A 20,545-nucleotide genomic window follows, 5' to 3' on the forward strand; every position below is an offset into this window, starting at 1 on the left:
GTGTGTGTGTGTGTGTGTGTGTGTGTCTGTGTGTGTGTGTTTTCTGTCTTTGTAGTACTTACTTCATTCACTATGTCTTGTACTTTTCCATCATTTGTCTTTTATTCTTATCCATACATATCCTAAGTCAATTTATACAGAGAAGTGAAGGATCTTAAGTAATTGCATGCATTTACTGGTTAAAACTTAACTGACAATTTGGTTCAGTTAGGACTTTGGGCACATTAATCTGTAGTAGTGAGCGGGTTCTTCTAGTCCTGGGCTTAGAAGAGAGTAGCTCAGTGCTTGAGATACTCCCAACATGACTATTGAACTCCACTGATAATTATTTAAAAGTATTTACTTTAATTATCAAAGTAGCTCATTATATAATATTTAGAAATACATAGAAGATAAAGTCGTTGATTATAAATAACTGGCATTTGGGTATCCTTTTACCCTCTCAAAAAATATGCCCTTATATTTATTTTTAGACAGTTGAGGTCAAGCTATAAATACAGTTTAAGTTCCCTTTTCTACTTAACATTATAGTAATAGTATTTTCTACATCATTAAAATTATTTGAAAATTTAGTTTTTAAGAGCAGTTTAGTAATCTACCATTAATATGTTTGACTTTTTTTCACTAATAAAAATAATTCAGCAGTTGATCATTTTGAGCATAGATCTTTGGCTTTACCTCTGATCATTTTTTTTAGGGTAGTTCCTGGAAGTAGAGTTGCTAAGTCAAAGAATATATGATTTTTAGGCCTTGGCAGATTTCATGATGGTAATCTATTTTAAAATGTAAATGACCGAATTGTTTATACCACAACAGAAACCATGTCAAAGAAAACGAAATTCTTCCTAGAAACTCTTAGTACTTCAAGTTTAACAAGGTACTGTGACTTAATGCTGATGAATGATACAAAATCCCAAATAGAAAACTAATCATGAAAATCAGTATTTTATTTTCACAGAGTAAGGCATCTTTCTGAGCAGGGGTTTATAGCTCAAACAAAGAATGAGAGTGCTTCTAGAACTACAGAGCAAGGGGAAATGGTAGAGGATAAGCCTGCAAATTGAAAAGTTTGTGGTTTTATTCCAGTTTGATACTAATCGTGCAACCCCAAACAAATCTAACCTCCAGAGGCTCAAGTTTCTCCTCTGTGAGATGAAGATTGGTGTAGGCCAGTGTTTCTCAATGGGCAGCCCAGGTGACACTGTGCCACGTGAAATATTTTGGGGTAGCACCTAGAACATAGACCATACTTTTTTTGCATGCCGCATAAAATTACTTTTTAAAACATGATATCAATATTTATGTTGGCTTTAAAACTTTTTTGAGAGATGGGGTCTTGCAATGGTGTCCAGGCTGGACTCAAACTCCTGGGCTCAAGATATCCTGTCACTTCAGCCTCCCAAGTAACTGAGACTCCAGCACATGCCACCATGCCTGGCAGTATCTCAGTATTTTAAGAGAGTGTATTTAGAGGAAAAGATGAAGTAAATGGTAGTACAGGTGGTCCTCAGATAAGACATAAACTGTCAAGGTGATAGACAAATAAATATCAGATGTTTGAAAATCACAGGGTTAAGTCATCTGTAGAGCAACTATTTATGTCTGGATTTATATCAAGGCATTAATTTCAAGAGAATTTAATGAATTACAGATTGATTTCAAGGAAATTAATGTCTCCATATAAATCCAGAATCCAGACATAAATAGTAGTAAGCAATGCTCACCTAGAAGGCATCTGGAAACCAGGTAGAGTTATTGAGATGTATAAGAAGTGAACAGTGATATAGACATGGAGATGTTTCCAAATATTATCCTGCTACTTGCAACCCTTTGCACTTTTCGTTTTGATGGTGAGTTTCATTTGTCTGGGCAGACTCCCTCCCCTCCTCTGTAAAGGCTGCAGGAGACCTGTAGCTGTCACAGGACCTTCCCTAAGAGCCTGCAGGGGAAGACTGCCCCAGCCCAGCCCTCATCATGCTCCGGACTGTTCTGAACGCTTCCCAGGGGTTGCTGAAGGAGGGAAGAGAGTCTCGGCAGCTGGTGCTGGTGGTGGTATTTGTCGCTCTGCTCCTGGACAACATGCTGCTTACTGTGGTGGGTACGTTTGGGGGTCTTTGTGCTGAGGGTTAATTTGTTTGGGCCCCAGCAGGCAGTGTACATGCTGCTTGATTTCAACAGTGAATGCGTCTGAGAATTTTCCTTTTTGTGCTCAAAAACATACAGAGGTTATCAAGGACTGGAAAAAAAAAAAAAACGGCAGAGAACAGAGTCTGAAGTTTGTCAAACATAGCTAAAAGACTCCAGAGGTAAAGAGAAGGGGGTCCAGAGAGAGTCTGACTGAAGGAGAGGATGGTCTGGAGCCGGAACTCCTTTTCTTTCTCCCCAAACTGTCTTCCCAAGGTGCTAATGACTCCAAGTGCCTCTGCGACAGCATCTTCTCAAGGCGGTGCCTTTCCAGCCTCTGCTCTATAAAAATAGCGTATTTTATTTGGATATCTGATTTCTTATCAAGACCTTAACTTCTATCTGATTCTTTCCCTTGGAATCCTGCTTTTTTTAGTTGATACTCTTCTAATCATTACATTAAGTTATACCTGTGTGTAAATGGGTACTAAGAGGTTTCCCCTCTTGGGTAAAATATGTGTGTTTTTTGTTTGTTTGTTTTGTTTGAGATGGAGTCTTCCTCTGTTGCCCAGGCTGGAGTGCAGTGCCCTGATCTTGGCTCATTGCAACCTCTACCTCCCAGGTTCAAGCGATTCTTCTGCCTCAGCCTCCCGAGTAGCTGGGACTATAGGCACCTGCCACCATGCCCAGCTAATTTTTGTATTTTTAGTAGAGGCGGGGTTTCATCATATTGGCCAGGCTGGTCTTGAACTCCTAACCTTGTGATCTGCCTGCCTCGGCCTTCCAAAGTGCTGGAATTACAGGTGTGAGCCACCACACCTGGCTAAATATATGTTTTTAAATAAGGATCTATCCGAGACAAGTTGTTAATCCAGTATAATCAGTTCTCATTATTCATGGTTCTGTCATTACAGTTATGCTCTATAAAGTTGCTGCAAACAGTGGATTAGTGAACACTGAATCATTAATCCCAGGGGAAATACACACACACACACACACACACACACACAATTATAGTCTTAAATCATAAACGTCCTGGTCAATCTTATTTTTATTATAAAGAGAAAAAGAAGTTCAGAAATGTTAAATGACTTGCCCAAGGCCTCTTCACTAACAGGTGCCAGAGTTGAGATTCAAGCCCTGTCCAGTGGTCCCAGAGTTGAGGCTCCTCTGATCACCCTGCCCTGCCTCCTCTCATCCCACTCCTCTGGCCATGTCTGTGTGAAAGTTGGACATGTCCGTGAAATGTTGTGGTAGCTCAGTGTGTGTTGGTTTGGGTGGTTACCTGTCAATCTAAGTGAGTAGGAGAATTAGAATCCGTGAACAATGAGGACTAACTGTATAAGGTCAGAATTTAGCTACTTTAGCTAATAAGATAACTTGGGCAGGCACAGTCTTTTAGTAGGCTTTAAACCATGCCACTTTAGACACCATCCTTGGGCATAGGGCGGAATCTCATCATAGCGCCCCTGAACCACGTAGTGGTAGGATGACATCTGTCCTTACCCACCATCACCTGAGCTCCTTGACTTTCAGTGGTAAGATGACATCTTTCCTTAGCTCCCATGACCTGACCTCCTTGACTTTCAGTGGTAAGATGACATCTGTCCTTGTCCCCATCATCTGTCCTCCTTGACTTTCAGTGCCAATTGTGCCAACCTTCCTATATGCCATGGAGTTCAAAGAAGTCAACTCTTCTCTGTACCTTGGTCGTGCCGGAAGTTCCCCACATGCCCTCACCTTTCCTGCCTTTTCCACCATCTTCTCACTCTTTGACAACAACACCGTAGCTGTTGAAGAAAGCGTGCCCAATGGCACAGCATGGATGAATGGCACTGCCAGCACCGTTCCCCCTGCAGCCACCGAAGCCATCTCAGCTCATAAAAACAACTGCTTGCAAGGCACAGGATTCCTGGAGGAAGAGAATACCCGGGTCGGGGTTCTGTTTGCTTCAAAGGCTGTGATGCAACTTCTGGTCAACCCATTCGTGGGCCCTCTGACCAACAGGTATCTCACTGGGTGCAGGGCCTCGCAGGGTACTCAGGAGGAGGAGGACTAGAAAAGTATAAAAAGGGGGTTAGAAGTGAAAAAGAAGAAATACTCACTTCTCTGGTTCCCCAGGAGAGTTAGCTGTTTGGAAAGCTCATTACTCAAATAATAACGTGTTACTGATGAAATGTCATGGGCTCAGATTTTCTTCGTGATATAGTGCATACTGAGTACTGAGAAGAGAACCAATGAACAGCAGTGTACTGTGACGTTCTATCAGTGACCTGGAGCATGGCTTGCATGGGAGGAGTGTGGGAATGTGTCAGCCCTGTTGTAATCTAGAGCACTGGCTTCCCAGTAGTTGTATTTAAGATTATTCTGATGTTTTCAGGAGATATGCACTCTGCCTAGGCTATCCATTCTGGAAATGAGAATGCTGGCCCTGATCTATGGTCATATGTGCATGTTTGTTTATTTGCTAGTACTCATTCATGTGTTCTATTTCATCTCCACACTCCATTCAGAGCCATGTTTTACCATACACCCAAATAGCTGCATTTCTGCTCCCACTTATATTTAAAAATGTCGTCCAAGTATAAGAGTGACTGTTGGAAATGTTTCTTTTTCAATTCCCTTTTAGGATTGGATATCATATCCCCATGTTTGCTGGCTTCATTATCATGTTTCTCTCCACAGTTAGTAAGTAATTTGCTTCCTCTTTTCTTCCCTTCACTGATTACCATTGATTTTATCAAGTGAATGTGGTATAGATAGCAGAGTAGCCTCGAAAGTAATTAGGCATCTCCACCGGGTGTGGTGGCTCACACCAGTAATCCCAGCACTTTGGGAGGCCAAGGTAGGTGGAACACTTAAGGTCAGGAGTTTGAGACCAGCCTGGCCAACATGGGGAAACCCTGTCTCTACTAAAAATACAAAAATTCACTGGGTGTGGTGGCACATGCCTGTAGTCCCAGCTACTCAGGAGCCTGAGGCAGGAGAATTGCTTGAACCTGGGAGGCGAAGGTTACAGTGGGCTGAGATCACACCACTGCATTCCAGCCTGGGCCACAGTAGGACTCCATCTATAAAAAAAAGAAAGAAAGAAAGAAAGAAAGTAATTAGTCATCTGACTAAGCAGACTTGGATATTGATTTAAATGTTCTGCTATTTTTGGTGTGTGGACTAAAACAGTAGTGACAATTCCGTCTAGTTGGAATTGGTCTATTCTGCTATAGGAGAACAGATATTTACTTCAGCTGGACATCATGAAAGCTGTTTGAATATGGATGCTATGGTGTGTGTGTATTTGTGTGTGTTATGTATGTATCAGTAATCCCTTGAGCAAGTTTAATACAAATTCTCCATCTATGAGAAGAAATAATATTATTTTGATATGCCATGGTAAAGGGCAACTGACAAAAAAATGGATATTAGACAATACATCTGGAAAATTCCAAAAAGCCTACTGCTTTTCAGGTAAGGACTTTAAAGGTTAAGCTTAGAAGAGTAAATTTGCTAAAGAAACAAGAGAGGGAAAGAAATAGTCTATCCAGGATCCGCTAAATGTTTCTAATAAAATGGAGATGGAATAAAAACAGTACATGAGAAAAATAAGTCTGGAAATTGACACTGAAAAGCAAGGGAGGAAGGAATGAAAAGGGGTAAGCATTTGGAGGTGAAGGCAGGGGAAGGCAGCCTATGGAGCCAGCCTTGGTTTCTGATGGCCCTGCTGATCCTCTTTCTCCCTCACGTTTTTCTTATTACCTTTCTGTTACTTACCTACTTTCTCTCTTCCTCCTCTTCAACTTTTCTTCTTTCCCAGCATAGGACTTGATTCCTATCAACCCAATATTTAACAAGAATTTGTTGCACTCTGGGCTGGAAGTCTCCAAAGTGCAAGAAGTTGGGATGTGAGGTTCTCTCTGAGAACTGCATCTTATTTGTGAAATTTTAGCCGACTTGAAGAAATTCAAGTTAACACCATTCATGGAACTTCTAGAAGCTCAGCCTATGCTAGTCAGCAAATTTAAAAATAATAAGATACCCTATTTCATCAAATGAGGCTTAAAACTTCTTCCATAAAATTTTATGCACTGTGTATGTAATGCCCAGATGACTACAGTCACATAAGGAATGAAAAGGCATGATTCCAGCTATCAGAAGTTCATGATGGTTGTCTGGGGAGATGTGAGACACACACTGACAAGTAAGAGAATGCCATGTGCTAGTAGATCTCAGGCTTTTTAGCATGAGGTCCTTGACTGATTCTCTGCTAAGAATTCATGGTTTAAAAGCTTTTCTTATCTACCACACTGTATATATTAAATAATTAGTATTTTCATAAGATAGCAGTGTTGCTATACTGAGTTGGCCTAATTCTAACAACCACAACAACAACAAAAAATGCATTTGATGTTTAGGGTATCCTTGTAGCATTGTCGAGTGTTTTAAAAAATACTTGAAAGAGATTGTTGATGCCCATTACTACCCTTAACCCCTCCACCCCCAACTAGAAGCCATGCCTAATGTAATCAAAAGTGAAATGGTGGCCCATGCAAGGGGTGCAAAATGAAAAAAAAAAAAAGCTTTGGTTTTCCTAAATAGAACGACCAGCTCTCCTGGTTTGCCTGGAATTGAGGGGTGTCTTAGTCCATTTAGTGTTTCTATAAAGGAGTACCTGAAGCTTGGTCATTTGTAGTAGGATGAGGTTGGTTGGCTCATGGTTTTGCAGGCTCTACAAGAAGCATCTGCTTCTGGTGCTGGCCTCAGGAAGTTTCCACTCGTGGTGGAAGGTGAAGGGGAGCTAGTTGTGCAGAGATGAGAGAAGAAGCAAGAGAAAGGAGAGGGAAGTGCCAGGCTTTGTTTTTTTTAACCACCAGCTCTTGAGAGAACTGTAGAGTGAGAACTCATTCACCCCCTAAGGGAGGCTGTTGAACTATTCATGAGGAATCCACCTTCATAATGCCAACACCTTCTACTGGACCCCACCTCTAACACTGGGGATCAAATTTCTTTTCTTTTCCTTGAGATGGAGTTTCACTCTTGTTGCCCAGGTTGGAGTGTAATGGCCAATGGCGAAATCTTGGCTCACCACAATCCCCACCTCCTGGGTTCAAGCGATTCTCCTGCCTCAGCCTCCCTAGTAGCTGGGATTACAGGCATGTACCACCACACCTGGCTGATTTTGTATTTTAGTAGAGACAGGGTTTCTCCATGTTGGTCAGGCTGGTCTCAAACTCCTGACTTCAGGTGATCTGCCCTCCTCAGTCTCCCAAAGTGCTGGGATTATAGGCATGAGCCACCGTGGCTGCCATGGGGATCAAATTTCAACATGAAATTTGGTGGGAACAAACAGCCCATATCCACATTCTAGTGAGGGGCTTCCCAGGATGTAAGACCTTCTGTTCTTGCGGGGTTTTTTTTTTTTTTGACTTTCAGTTTTAAAAACAAGGAGGTTCTGGGCAAACTAAGATAAGTGTGTCACTCTGTTCTCAAAGAACTTTGGAAGACTAGACTGAAGAGACTGGAAATAACAAAGCCTGAGAAAAGATGCTGCTGGCCAGGAAAGGGAGACCAAGAATGTGCACCTTTGTGAGACAAGTAGTTCAGTGTGATCGCGTCTGTCGGGAAATAATGGGAGAAGATTATAAACACAATCAAAGACATCTGTAATGAATGGGCAAAGGGATTAAAGTTCTTCTGATTCAGACACTTTAAGGAGATTATTCTTACTCTAGGAGATGTTGCCCTGGGATTGGAGTTGAGACATGTCTGGACTTAACTACCCTGACCACCAGCACCCTCTGATTTCGTTTTTGACACCATATTTCTGTTGGTTCTCAGTTTCATGTATGTTCACCTTCAATAGACTGACCCTCTTCAAGGGCATCAACTAAATGTTATTTTTGTTTTGCATTTGCTACAGAGTCTAGCAGAGCTGAGTGTTCAGTAAATAAATTTAATAAATGCTGATTCTGTCTGACTTAAAGATCTTTCAATATAAGATAAAAAGAAGGATCTGATTGTATCACAAGATAGTATTTTCTACCTGATTTCTATAGTCTTCAAAGCACCTACTTATTGTCACTGTACTCTAGATGACCCTATGGGACCCAGCAGTGGTAAAGGCCAGACCTGGGTGTTGCACATGTATGATCCAGGAGTATGGTCTAAGAACCAGTTTCCAGCCCAGGACACTGTGCTTCATGGACATCCCTGATTTCTGTGGACAGAATGTTGGGCTCTTGGCAAGAGATGTAGAGACTCAGCCTTCCATCTGCTGTGTTGCAAATTGGTTTATACTTTTGTGGTTTCTCAGTTTTCTTGCCATTTAAAAAGCGGTTCTGATTGAGGAGTGGGAAATTAGAAAGACAACTAAAAACACAGGGAACAGTCGTCATGCTTTATTAAAAAAGTATGCATCATGACTCATATCTGCAGTATCATAAGCATGTTCCCTGGCAGCAGGGGAAGCAAAGGCAATTTGCTAACTGCCGTTATCTTGCTATTCTTTTTGCCCAGTGTTTGCTTTTTCTGGAACCTATACTCTACTCTTTGTGGCTCGAACCCTTCAAGGCATTGGATCTTCTTTTTCATCTGTTGCAGGTAACACTGATAACCTTATTATGCACACACACACATACAAACATCTCTTACTACCTCAGACCCTATATTTATGTGAAGAAATTAAGGAAAACATCATCTGTATAGGTAGAAATTGTGATTCAGAAATAAGGGAATTGGGCTGGGCACAGTGGCTAATACCTACAATCCCTGCACTTTGGGAGTCCAAGGCAGGAGAACAGCTTGACTCTAGGAGTTTAAAGCCAACCTGGGCAACATAATGCAAGCCTGATCTCGATAAAAAATAAAAATAAGTTAGCCAGGCATGGTGGTGTGCACCTGTGGTCCCAGCCACTAGGGAGGCTAAAGTGGGAGGATAGCTTAAGCCTAGGCAGTTGAGGCTTCAGTGAGCCATGATTGTGCTACTACACCTCAGCCTGGGTGACAGAGCTAGAACTTAACAGAGAGAGAGAGAGAGAGAGAGAGAGAGAGAGAGAGAGAGAAAAGAAACAAAGGAATTGTAGAATTGCTGACAGGGTCCATAGAACCCTGAGCCTGATGTAAATTCCTGTTCTAAGATTTCGATGCAGGTAGCTCAGGTCAGAACAAGCCTACAGTAAAACCATGAAGGCCAGGCTTTTATTTAGTGCCACTCAAGGGTCCTTTTTCTGTCCTCCTCTTAGTATTTTATAGGAATAATCATGTTAATACTACTGGTAATACCAGCACAGTTTTCAAAATATAGCTGAATACAATATCTAATGCAATCCTATGAAGTTGGTATTTTATGCCATTTTACCATGACTACAAAGGCCTGAGAGTCCAGCTGCTGTATAGCACTAGCCCACACTCTCTTCCAGGTCTCCAGTGCTTTCTTGCTCTTCCCTGGGCACTCTCATTAGATAGAATGGTCTCTGTCTTCCTAGGTTTTCATTTCCCTGACCTGCTCTGTAACCCCTCATTCAGGGAAAGGTGTTAGGAAATGAGAAAAGGCTGTGAAACATGGTATAATCAGACAATGGATTTTCTGTGTTATCCTTCCCAGAGGCCTTGCACTTTCAACAGCATCTTAAACAGCAGTGAGCAATGTGGGGTTTTGGAAGACTAGGAAGGGAAGTACTTAAAAATATTATGGGTTAAGTTTTGTAAAACCCCTGGAACTGAAACTCTAGCTAAGATTGTCACTGAAGAGATAACAGGGTAGGACCAAGGGCTCTGAGAGGCAGACAGAACCCCCAGGGGTCAGCTGCATCTGTCACTCTCTGTGCAGGTCTTGGGATGCTGGCCAGCGTCTACACCGATGACTATGAGAGAGGACAGGCCATGGGAATCGCGCTGGGGGGCCTGGCCCTGGGGGTGCTGGGTAAGTGGCACCCACAGGAGGATTACACTCCAGGAAGCAGGTGTTCCTGAGGTATGGAAGATGAGTATTTTCCTTCACTCATTGGCCCTATCCTATTTCAGCTCCTTCAGAAATATCACTGAGAAAAGGTAAAATTTCCTTGTCTGTAAGAAGCTGGGAACACATAAGGGCCGGGGAAAGTTCCAGAAGCCCAGCCTGCTGGAGGAAGTGAGCATCCTCATGTTAGAGGCCACTGTCTTGCCTTCGCTCCCACGCACACACTGCCAGAGCCTGGCCGTTGTCAGATGCTCTGCTAAATCCGTTACAGGCGTAATCTCTTTTATTCCTCACCACCACGAATAAAAGGAGACTGTCCCCATTATAGAGATGAAAATAAGAATGGTGAAATAGCCATCCAAAGTCACACAGCCAGGACACGCAGGAGCCAGGATACAGACTCAGATTTTCTGGGCTCAGAAACAAGCTCCAAAACATAAAATTACCCTTTCTTTGAGGCTCATCCCTCATACTATTTAACTGACAAGCTACATACTTTCACAGGTTACACACCAAGCACAATGCCAGCACAGTAGGGTGGGAAGCCCCAGGCATAGTTCCTGCCCTCTAGGAACTTACAAGCTCATTGAAAACACCTGAAATCTCTTCCCTGGCCTATGCCCCACCCTCAAGCCCCATGGGGAGCAGAGGAAAGAGAATCCCTATTATTTGTTAGTATCTGTCAATCCAAATGGCCAATCTAAAACTGGTGCATTTTGGACTCCTTTATCATGTCTCAGATGAATAAATCCCAAAGGAGCAAATTTGTTAGATCCTCGACAGTCACTCCGGGCTCCTTGTCACTTCTAGGTTAGCATTTGACAGCAGCTTCCCTCTTTTATGTTCCCTCCTTCCACCATGATGCTGCCTGAAGAATCTTCCTGAGCCCAGAGCAGATGGTATTTCTCCCTTGATAGTTCTCCATAGGCTGCAAGGCCAAGTAGATGACTTGTCTGCATATAGAAAGCTCCTGCCTATGCAAGGTTCTACTTTTCTCCTCTCAAATACGCATAGTCTGGTAACACCCACTTTCTTCTTTTTCTTCCCAAACAACATACTTTTTTCTGACACCTCTGTGTTCTTCACACAAGCTTCTTCCCCTCCAGGTACTCTGCACTTGGCAAAGCCCTCGTGGCTGCCTAGACTTCCTGAGACATCTTCTGAGCTTTCATTGAGTGCAATATTTTACTGTCAAATTTTCACCATGCTTTAATTATTTGGGTCCCTCCCTACACACACACACACACACACACACACTTCCTCCACCGAGAACAGGTGTCATGTCTCCATCTCTGAATTCCCAAACCCTCAGGTGGAGCTTAGTACCTATTAGGTGTTCTACAACTCCTCATGGGGTAAATGTGGACAGTTGTCACTGGGACTCACCCTCACCTCTGGAATCTGTGTCTGCTTTGCGTTTCCAGTAGGAGCACCCTTTGGAAGTGTAATGTATGAGTTTGTTGGGAAGTCTGCGCCGTTCCTCATCCTGGCCTTCCTGGCACTACTGGATGGAGGTGAGTTACCATCAGAGCCTCCAGCAGCTGATAGCCCAGGTCAGGTTGGGAATGCATTACGCTGTGGTGTCTGTCTTGAGTAAGAATGGGTGGTGTGGACATGTTTTGATGGACCAAGGGCTGCCCCATTGCAGAAAAGAGATAAGAAGCTTAGGGAGTTAAATTTATACATAACAGTTTGATAGCAATATAGCTGTTACTGGAGCCCCCAGCTAATCAGTAGATGCCCTGAACTGTCTCACCTTCTTTCTTTCTTAGCACTCCAGCTTTGCATCCTACAGCCTTCCAAAGTCTCTCCTGAGGTAAGCAGACACAAAGTTTCATTGCTAACAGATATACAGGATGGGTGAATACAGGAGCACAGGCATGCCTGCCAAGCCATCAGAAGAAAAGTGAAGAGGAACAGAGTCAGGGAAAGTGAGAACTGTGTCTGCATTCCAGGACAGGGTCACATTTCTGGTAGTTTGGGGGATAGTGAGGTATTTGGCTTGATGTTGGACAAAGATGGTTGAAGAGTCTCGTGAAGAACCAAAGAAGCCATACAGAATATATACATATGAAGATCTCCAGATACATATGAATAATTATATATGTTTTGTATATATATTTGGATATCTCCAGATATATATGAATATATATATGGCATGAACCATCGCCCATTCTTTCTATTTCTAACAAGCAAACATTATTATTATTACTAATTTTTGAGCCAGTTGACAGTAAATTGATTATATCATTCTCTTCCCACTTGATACTTTGGAGAGTTTTCCCTAAGAACAGGATTATTTCCTTATGTATCGACAACAGAGCTATCAAATTCAGGCAATTTAACATTGATGCAATACTTTAATTTGAAGTGCCTACTCTGATTGTGTCAATTATCCCAATAATGTCTTTCATGGGAGCTTTTTGTTTTTAGTCTCTAGTGCAGGGCCTGGTCCAGGATTGTGTGTCACGTCTCTCTAGTCTCTTTTAATCTGGAAAAGTTCTCAGCTTTTATCTTGCATGACATTGACATTTATGAAGACCGCAATTATCTATAGGGTATTCCTAAATTTGGTTTGTCTGATGCTTCCTCTTCATACTGTGGCCTTCTGAGTGTCACGTCTGGAGGTGTATAATGCCTGTTCACCTCTCAGTGGTGATGTCCATTTTGATCAATGGGCCAAGGTGTTGCCCGGGTCTCTTGTATAGTTATTATTTTTTCACCTTGTAACTAATAAATAACCTGTGGGAGACATTGTAAAATCATATAAATCTCCTACTCCTCCTGAAACTTCCTCTCCGCCTAGATTTGTTATCCATTGATAATTCTTGACCGAACCAATCTTTAATGTTTACAAAATGCTGGTTTTTCTAGTTCACCAGTTCCTCCAAATCATCAGTTGGCACTTTGCTGTAGGGAATAGCCATTCCTCCAAGGCAGGTGGATCACTTGAGACCAGGAGTTTGAGACCAGCCTGGCCAACATGGAGAAACCCTGTCTCTACTAAAAGTACAAAAAAATTAGCTGGGTGTGGTGGTTCATGCCTGTAATCCCAGCTACTCTGGAGGCTGAGACAGGAGAATCCCTTGAATCCAGAAGGTGGAGGTTGCAGTAAGCCAAGGTTGTGCCACCGCACTCCAGCCTGGGTGACAAAGTAAGACTCTGTCTTAAACAAACAAACAACAGCAACAACAAAAAAGGAATAGCTATTCCTTTGTTACTCTCTTTATACATATATATTTATAAATATCTATACCTAAATAGGTATATAATAATGTTATGTCAATGTGATTATATTCAGAAAAAAGCCTTTAAAAATAATAATATATTTATCTGATTATTGTCAGTGTGGAATCATGGAGTCCTATTTTGTAGTTCATCACTCTTCTTATTTAATTTTTTTTTTGGAGACAGGGTCTCATTCTGCGACTCAAGCGGGAGTGTAGAGGTGTGATCATGGCTCACTGTAGCCTCCAACTCTTGGGTTCAAGTTATCCTCTTGCCTCAGCCTCTTGAGTAGCTGGGACTACATAGACATATTGCCACACTCAGCTTATTTTTAACATTTTATAGAGATGGGGTCTCCCTGTGTTGCCCAGGCTGGTCTTGAACTCCTGGCCTCCAGTCCTTAATTATTCTGATGCTTAAATTATCCTAGATTTGGCAAGACGAAGCCCTTTAATTGGTTGCTGTGACATTTTAACATACCTTCATGATTTTTTTAGTAATGTTTTACTTTTTGACACAAAACTATGTCCTATGTTCATCTTGTACTTTCTCTGCCTCAGCCATGGAATCACTTCTCCAAGGAGCCCAGGTTCTTATTAGTAGGGAATGATGTTTAGAAACCAAACTATGGGCATTCGATGTACCCTTTGCCATTGGGGTCACCTTGTTTCCCTGCCATCTGAATGACAGAGCTAATACACACACACGAGTTCATACTGCGACCTTCTCTTCCAGCCCAGCTCCAGGGGATTTTTCCCTGCTTTCCCCTTTCCATACTTGTATTCTCTTTCTTTCAAAGTGAAAAATTTGGCTCCCCCTATTATACACACAGGTAAAAACATTTACCCGTATGTATAATGGGGGGAATTATACAAACAGGTAAAAAACATTTACCTGTTTTTATAATTCTGTAATATGTACCCATGCTACTACAAAGAACAAACCTACCAAGTATTAGTCTGCTCAAGCTGCCAGAACAAAATACTACAGATTGGGTAGCTTAAACCACATATTTATTTTCTCACTACTCTAGAGGCTGAACATCCACGATCAAGGTACTGTTGAGGGTTGGTTTCTGGTGAGGCCCCTCTTCCTGGCTTGCAGATAGCCACCTTCTCACATGGCCTTTACTCATTTCGTATGCACAGAGAAAGAGAGCTCTGATGTCCCTTCCTCTTTTTATAAGGATGCTAGTTTTTCAGATTAGATCCCCCACTCTCATGACCTCTTGTAACCTTAATTACCTCCTTAAAGATGCTGTCTCCAAACACAGTCGTATTAGGACTAATTTGACCAAGGTTGCGGGGGGAGATACTCTATTCAATCCATAAGACTGAAATAATTTTATTTTTTGAATATATAGAACATTACTACCTAAAAGTTAAAATTATTCAAAGAGCTATGCTCAGAGAGTGTTAATCCCTCCACAGTCTTTCTCCCCTTCCCCTCCCCTACCCCTACCTCTCATGGATAACCAACTTTAATGCTTTCTGGTTTATCTTTCCTGCATCTTTGTGTTTTTTTTTCACAAAACAAATAGTTTATGTGTTTTCTTATGTTTCCTTTCTTATATGAAAGGCAGCACACTGTGTATTTTTTTTGCTTTCTCCTTTTTTTTCTCTCAATAATATGTTCTTAAAATTACTCTATTAGTTCCTTCCTCATTATTTTCCAGCTCTATGGTCTATACATACACACAAAATTGTGTGTGTGCACACAATGGTACACAATTGTGTGTGCACCATATTTTATTCCATGTCTTATGTTTAGGTAGTTTTCAGTATTTTGCAGTGACATATTGTCCTGTAATTTGCATCTGTGCCTTTTTATAATCTTGGTATTAATCTTTAGAGTCGATTCCTAGAAGTGGGGCTGTTGTGTCAAAGGGTTTATTGGATTTTTAATGTATATTCTAATGATTTCCATCAGTTTCTTTACTTTGAATTATAATGGGGTGAGAGAGCATGGTTTTTTTAGTTTTAGGATCTCTAAATTTCTCAATCCACTATTGTGTGTACGCAGAGAGGTTTATCATACCAAAATGATCAAATGTCTTACAAGAGAGAATGAGGTAAACACCATAAAGGATTAGGACATAGCGTCCAGGGTATTTGAAAGAGGGAGAAGTCACAGCTACTGAGTTGGGGAACACTCTGGAAAAGAAGGAGCCGTTTAAGCTTGACCTTAGAGAGTGGCTAGAACGTGGAACTATGGAGAAGAGAAGGGCCTGGAGTTTAGACAAAGGTAATAATGATGGCTGAGGGACTGCTGGGGTACATGGAAGGAGGGTGGGGTGACCAAGTTTAGATGAGAGAGTGACCTGGATGTTTAGAGTAAAATTGTAACCCTCTTCTTCTACCTTGATCCAGTGTGGCTCAAAATGATCAGAATAAAGAATTCAGAAATCTTGAGAGGCTTGCTGAGTTATGGCCTCTATGCTCGCTTTTGAGATTCAGTGCTCTGCCTGTGGTTGTCCCGAGACAAACATTAGTGTGGGGGTCCGGCACATCTGCCAGGGGGCTTCCGACCAGCGGAGAGCCTCAGCCCCACTCAAATGTTCTTAACCTGGAAGAGGGAGTGCGCAGAAGAAAAGATAGATAGAGAGTGGGGTCTGGAGGACTGCCAGGCAATGCCGGAGCAAGAAGTGCCAAGACAGCAAGTTTATTTGTGCAAACTACAGGTTATATACCTTTCAGTGCTTGAGGAGTGACGTACATTCCATTGTATCTTGAAATAAAATCAAGAACAAAAAATCACAAGAGAGGGGTACAGAAAGTATGACTCTTAATCAAAGGGTGTACAGCAAAGGGACAATAAAGTTTGCAAAAAGGGGGTCATAAATCTAAACATGTGTTTTTCTAAAATCAGTTAAGCAAGCAAGTAAGATCGTTAACAAGGTATAGCTGGACCTTTCCAAATGTCATTCTAACCTTGCCTATTCATATAGGATCATATGCAAACAATATGATTGAGTTAGCAGAGGTAAACAAAGTCATAGAGTTATTGTGCAGAGAAGGAACTAGGAGGCACACAATGTCTAACCACACAATGTCTCGTTAGACCACAAAGCCTGAGCTCAGCCATCCTGTTGCAAATGTCAGAGGCAAAGATAGATGTTTATAACAGAGCAACCAGACTTCCTCCTTTCCCTTAGCTCAACAGCCTCCAGGAGAGGAGAAATGTGTATGGGCTCAAGCTCAAGATGGCAAGGGTCCTGTCAAGGGCCCTTCGCAGGAGCGATCCCCACACATTAGTGCCAGGGAGCTCTAGTGGAAACCTGGAAGCCAGACACCTATTGTCCAACCCTGGCCTTGCTACCAATCCACTCTAACCTGGTTGATGGTCATGTGAAGGCAGGGATCATGGCTGGAATATGTTGCTTCTTTATCTGCGACTACTGCAGTGCCTACCTTGCACACAGGAGGGGCCCTGCCTCCAGCTCCCTTTGTGGCATCAGGCAAGTCACTTTCTCTTCCTGGACTGGGTTTCCTGGTCTCTGCAGTGAAGGAGCTGCCATAGATGGTCTCTAAGCCCCTAATTGCACCTTCTTGGAATCTGTGAAAATAGGAGAGATACCTGTACTGTACAAATGGGCATTATTTTTTTTCATCCACGTTCTCAGAGTGCCAAGGGGACTCCGCTCTTTACACTTCTCAAAGACCCTTACATCCTGGTGGCTGCAGGTAAGCTGGTGACAACCTCCTATTGAGCCAGGGGTGTCTGGGCTTAAGGCAGCCACAGCTGCTCACAGAATGATCTCCTTAGGGTCCATATGCTTTGCCAACATGGGAGTGGCCATCCTGGAGCCCACACTGCCCATCTGGATGATGCAGACCATGTGCTCCCCCAAGTGGCAGCTGGGTAAGTGACCTCAGTCCCCCGCTTAGGACCTGGCAGGAGGAGGTGAGCCATGGGTGCTTTCTCTCAGTGTCATGCATGGACAACGTGCTTCCTTTGTAGAATGACTTCCCATGTCCACACCCATGAATCAAGCCCAAGTAGGTGTGTGGTCCCTCAGAGAAGCAGTCTGAGCAAGGGGAGGGCGGGAGAGGATGAAAGGGGCTGTGGATAGGTCACATACCTGGTTGTGTAGTAGAATAATTAATGATTTCCAGTCCAAGGATTCAGGTTTTTGTTTCCGCTCCTTTGATTGTCTATGAAAACTTGTACAAATGCCTTAAACTGTCTAAGCATTGCTTTTTTGAGTGCTAAAATGAGCATCAAAATACTATCTAGTTCAAGGGAAATTGGATGAATAAATGACATATGAGGTGGAAATGCTTTGTACTATGTACAATTTTAATATACACCATTACCATCCATGTTCTTCTCCCTTCAACTCCTCATCCTCAAGACTACCCTTTGACTTTCTTCTTTTTTTTTTTTTTGACCTCGAAAAGGGTGTTTATGTAGCATTCACTTAGGAAAAGCTATGGTCCCAGGAGAGAGAGGTTCTAGAGAGGTTCTAGCTTCCTCTGTTTATGTAAAGACTTAGAGAGGAGCTTGGGGAGGAGGCTCTAGCCCTTCCCAGAAACCCTGAGGAAAGAGGACAGGGAAGGCTATGTGCAAATTGCTCCATCACTGCAGAGAGGAGAGGCTTACAGGGCCAGAAGGGAAGCTGATAAGAACCTGATATAGTTCAGCATGAAATAAAAAGCACTAAATCTAATTTGGGTGTGAGGGGGACAATTCTAAGCAAGACTCCCAGCTGCACTCCCAGTGCCAAATTGAATTTTTATGGGTTGAAAGTCCTTCTGACCATGACGATTAATTGAGTTAATTGCTGTTCAGTGCAGATGACGCATCCTCTGCCCCAAGGCTCTGGCCACTAAGGCTGGTGAGCTGCTATGACACAGAGTATCCCCAGCAGCCTAGGCAGCAGCCTCAGTTGCCAGTTACCAATTACTGCATTACCAGTCACTCAGTTACCCCCATCTTTTACAGCTTTCCTCCGTGTTATCTGGTCTGTGAAGTCGGACATCAAAAGTTGTCCAATAGTTACATCAGAATCACCTAAAGGGTTTGTGAAAACTTTGATTGCTGGGAGCCAGTGAGCAGTTCAGTCAAAGTCAGTTTTCATTTCTAGTAAGTTTCCAGGTGATGTTGATACAGCTGGTCAGTGATTACACCTTGAAAATTGCTGCTGTACATGAAGAGCACCCCTCAAGGTTGTTTAGATGGACAAAGGAGTCCATGCTTTGGAAAGTCATGTATAGTCTGCCACTGAGTGCTTGCTATGTGGCCCGCCATATGCCAGGTAGCGTCATCAAGGGGAGGAAATAGCCCAAGTCCACCTGGGTTTGAATCCTGACCAGGTCACTTACTGATTGTGACCTTGGATAAGTTATTTAACCTCTTTAACCTCTGATATGGTCTGAATGTGTCCTCCAAAATTTACATGTTGGAATTGAATCCCCAATTCAATAGTCTTGAAAGGTGGGACTTTTGAGAGATGATGAGATCATGAATACACCCTCATGAATGGATTCAGGCCATTACCATGGGAGTGAGTTTGCTATAAGAAAAAGAGGGTTCAGCCCCCTTTACCTCTCTCTCATGTGTGCTCTCTCCATATGATGCCCTTTGGCCATGTTATGATCTAGCAACCAGGCCCTCCCCAGATGAACAAACAGATGCTGGAGGCTTGCCCTTGAACTTCCTAGCCTCCAGAACCCTGAGCCAAATAAATCTCTTCTCTTTATAAATCACCCACTCTGGTATTCTGTTATATTATAGCAGCTGAAAATGGACTAAGATGAAAAATGGTTACTGAGAAACAGGGCTGCTGCTATAACAAATACTTGAAAATTTGGAAGCAGCTTTGGAACTGGGACATTGGTAGAGGCTGGAATAATTTGGAGGAGAAGGCTAGAAAGAGCCTGTATTGCTATGGCTCAGAAGAAGAGGAGAGGGGCAGGGGAAGTCTGAATCTTCTTAGACTTTGGTTAAGTGGTTGTGACCAGAATGTTGATAGAAATGTGGACAGTAAATGTCATTCTGATGAGGTCTCAGATAGAAATGAGGAACAAAGTATTGGAAACTAGAGTAAAGGCCATCCTTGTTATACAGTTACAAAAACTCGGTAGACTTGCGTCTATGTCCTAGGACTTTATGGAATGAAGAATGTAGAGGCAATACACTAGGATATCAGGCAGAAGAAATATATAAGCAGCAAAGCTTCAGGCTGCTGTGTGGCTGTTTAAACTGCATAATATAGTGACATGTGAGAGCAAAGAAATGACTTAAAGGTGAAATTTATGATTAAAAGAGAAGCAAAACAGAAAGACTTGGAAAATTTGCTGCCTGGCCTTGGAAAGAAGAAAAAGGCGTCTTTAGGAGAGCACATCAAGAGTGTGGCTAGGCCACCGAAAGCAATTAGTGGGATGAAAGGGAGCCACGTACCATCTGTCAGGGCTGTGGGAGAAAGACCCCAAAGGCATTTTAGAGATCTCTGGAGCTGTTCCTCCCATTGCTGGCCCAGAGATCTAGGAGGGCAGAATGGTTTGGGAATAAGCCTGGGGCACTCCATGGGCTCATTGCACAGGACCACCTTGGGGTTATGCTCACTGCATTTCAGTGCAGTGCCCCTTAACTGTGTCAGCCATGGCTTAAGTGGGCCCAGGTGTGACCTGGCCTCCCACTTATTTGGAGGGTGCAAGTGGTAAGTCTTGGTGGTGTCTGTGTGGTGCAAATATTGCAGGTGCACAGAATGCAAGAACTGTGGGTGCATGACTTCCTCCATCTAAATTTCAAAAGATGTCATGGACAGCCATTTCCAAGATCACCAAACTGTAGGGGCACCAGCATGGTGGCTTGCAAGCACAAGACTCCAACCCATGAGAGCTATTGGGTGGACTAAGCCCAGAAAAACCATAGGGGTGGGCTGCCTGACACCTTGGGGTCCAACCTCCACTCTAGTGTACCTAGGATTTTGAACATGGAGTCAAAGGCAATTATTCTCCAGCTTTAAGTCTCAATATTGTTTTCCATTTTGGGTTTTGGGCTTTCTTGGGACCTGTTACCCCTTTCTTCTTCCGTGTTGCTTGCTTTTGAAATAGGAATGTCTATTCTAACCTTGTCCCACCATTGTTTTTGAAAGTACATACAGTTATCCCCATAGAAGATTGGTTCTAGGACTCCTGATGGATATCAGACTCCAAGGATGTTCAAGTCCCTTACATAAAATAGCATAATATTTGCATATAATTTGCATATCTATCTTCAGTAGATTATATGGATTAT

General features: G+C 42.6%; 1 protein-coding gene across 5 annotated transcripts in view; it reads left to right on the plus strand.

The window, feature by feature from the left end:
- SLC18A1 (solute carrier family 18 member A1) overlaps positions 1-20,545 on the plus strand; it is a 46,618-nt gene that overhangs the window by 15,357 nt on the left and 10,716 nt on the right. For 2 of the 5 annotated variants that reach the window (XM_035270108.3, XM_035270111.3), the window contains exons 4-12: positions 1,874-2,098; positions 3,768-4,131; positions 4,754-4,812; positions 8,635-8,718; positions 9,947-10,039; positions 11,500-11,589; positions 11,848-11,891; positions 16,926-16,986; positions 17,069-17,164. In XM_035270108.3, coding sequence (XP_035125999.2) covers positions 1,975-2,098; positions 3,768-4,131; positions 4,754-4,812; positions 8,635-8,718; positions 9,947-10,039; positions 11,500-11,589; positions 11,848-11,891; positions 16,926-16,986; positions 17,069-17,164 — 1,015 coding nt within the window. In that variant the 5' untranslated portion in view covers positions 1,874-1,974. The remainder of the gene's footprint in view (positions 1-1,873; positions 2,099-3,767; positions 4,132-4,753; positions 4,813-8,634; positions 8,719-9,946; positions 10,040-11,499; positions 11,590-11,847; positions 11,892-16,925; positions 16,987-17,068; positions 17,165-20,545) is intronic. The other 3 variants (XM_035270110.3, XM_078347352.1, XM_035270109.3) reach the window with 2 other exon arrangements.

This window comes from Callithrix jacchus, chromosome 13 (assembly GCF_049354715.1).
Source record: "Callithrix jacchus isolate 240 chromosome 13, calJac240_pri, whole genome shotgun sequence".
In the NCBI taxonomy this organism is placed as follows: domain Eukaryota; kingdom Metazoa; phylum Chordata; class Mammalia; order Primates; family Cebidae; genus Callithrix; species Callithrix jacchus.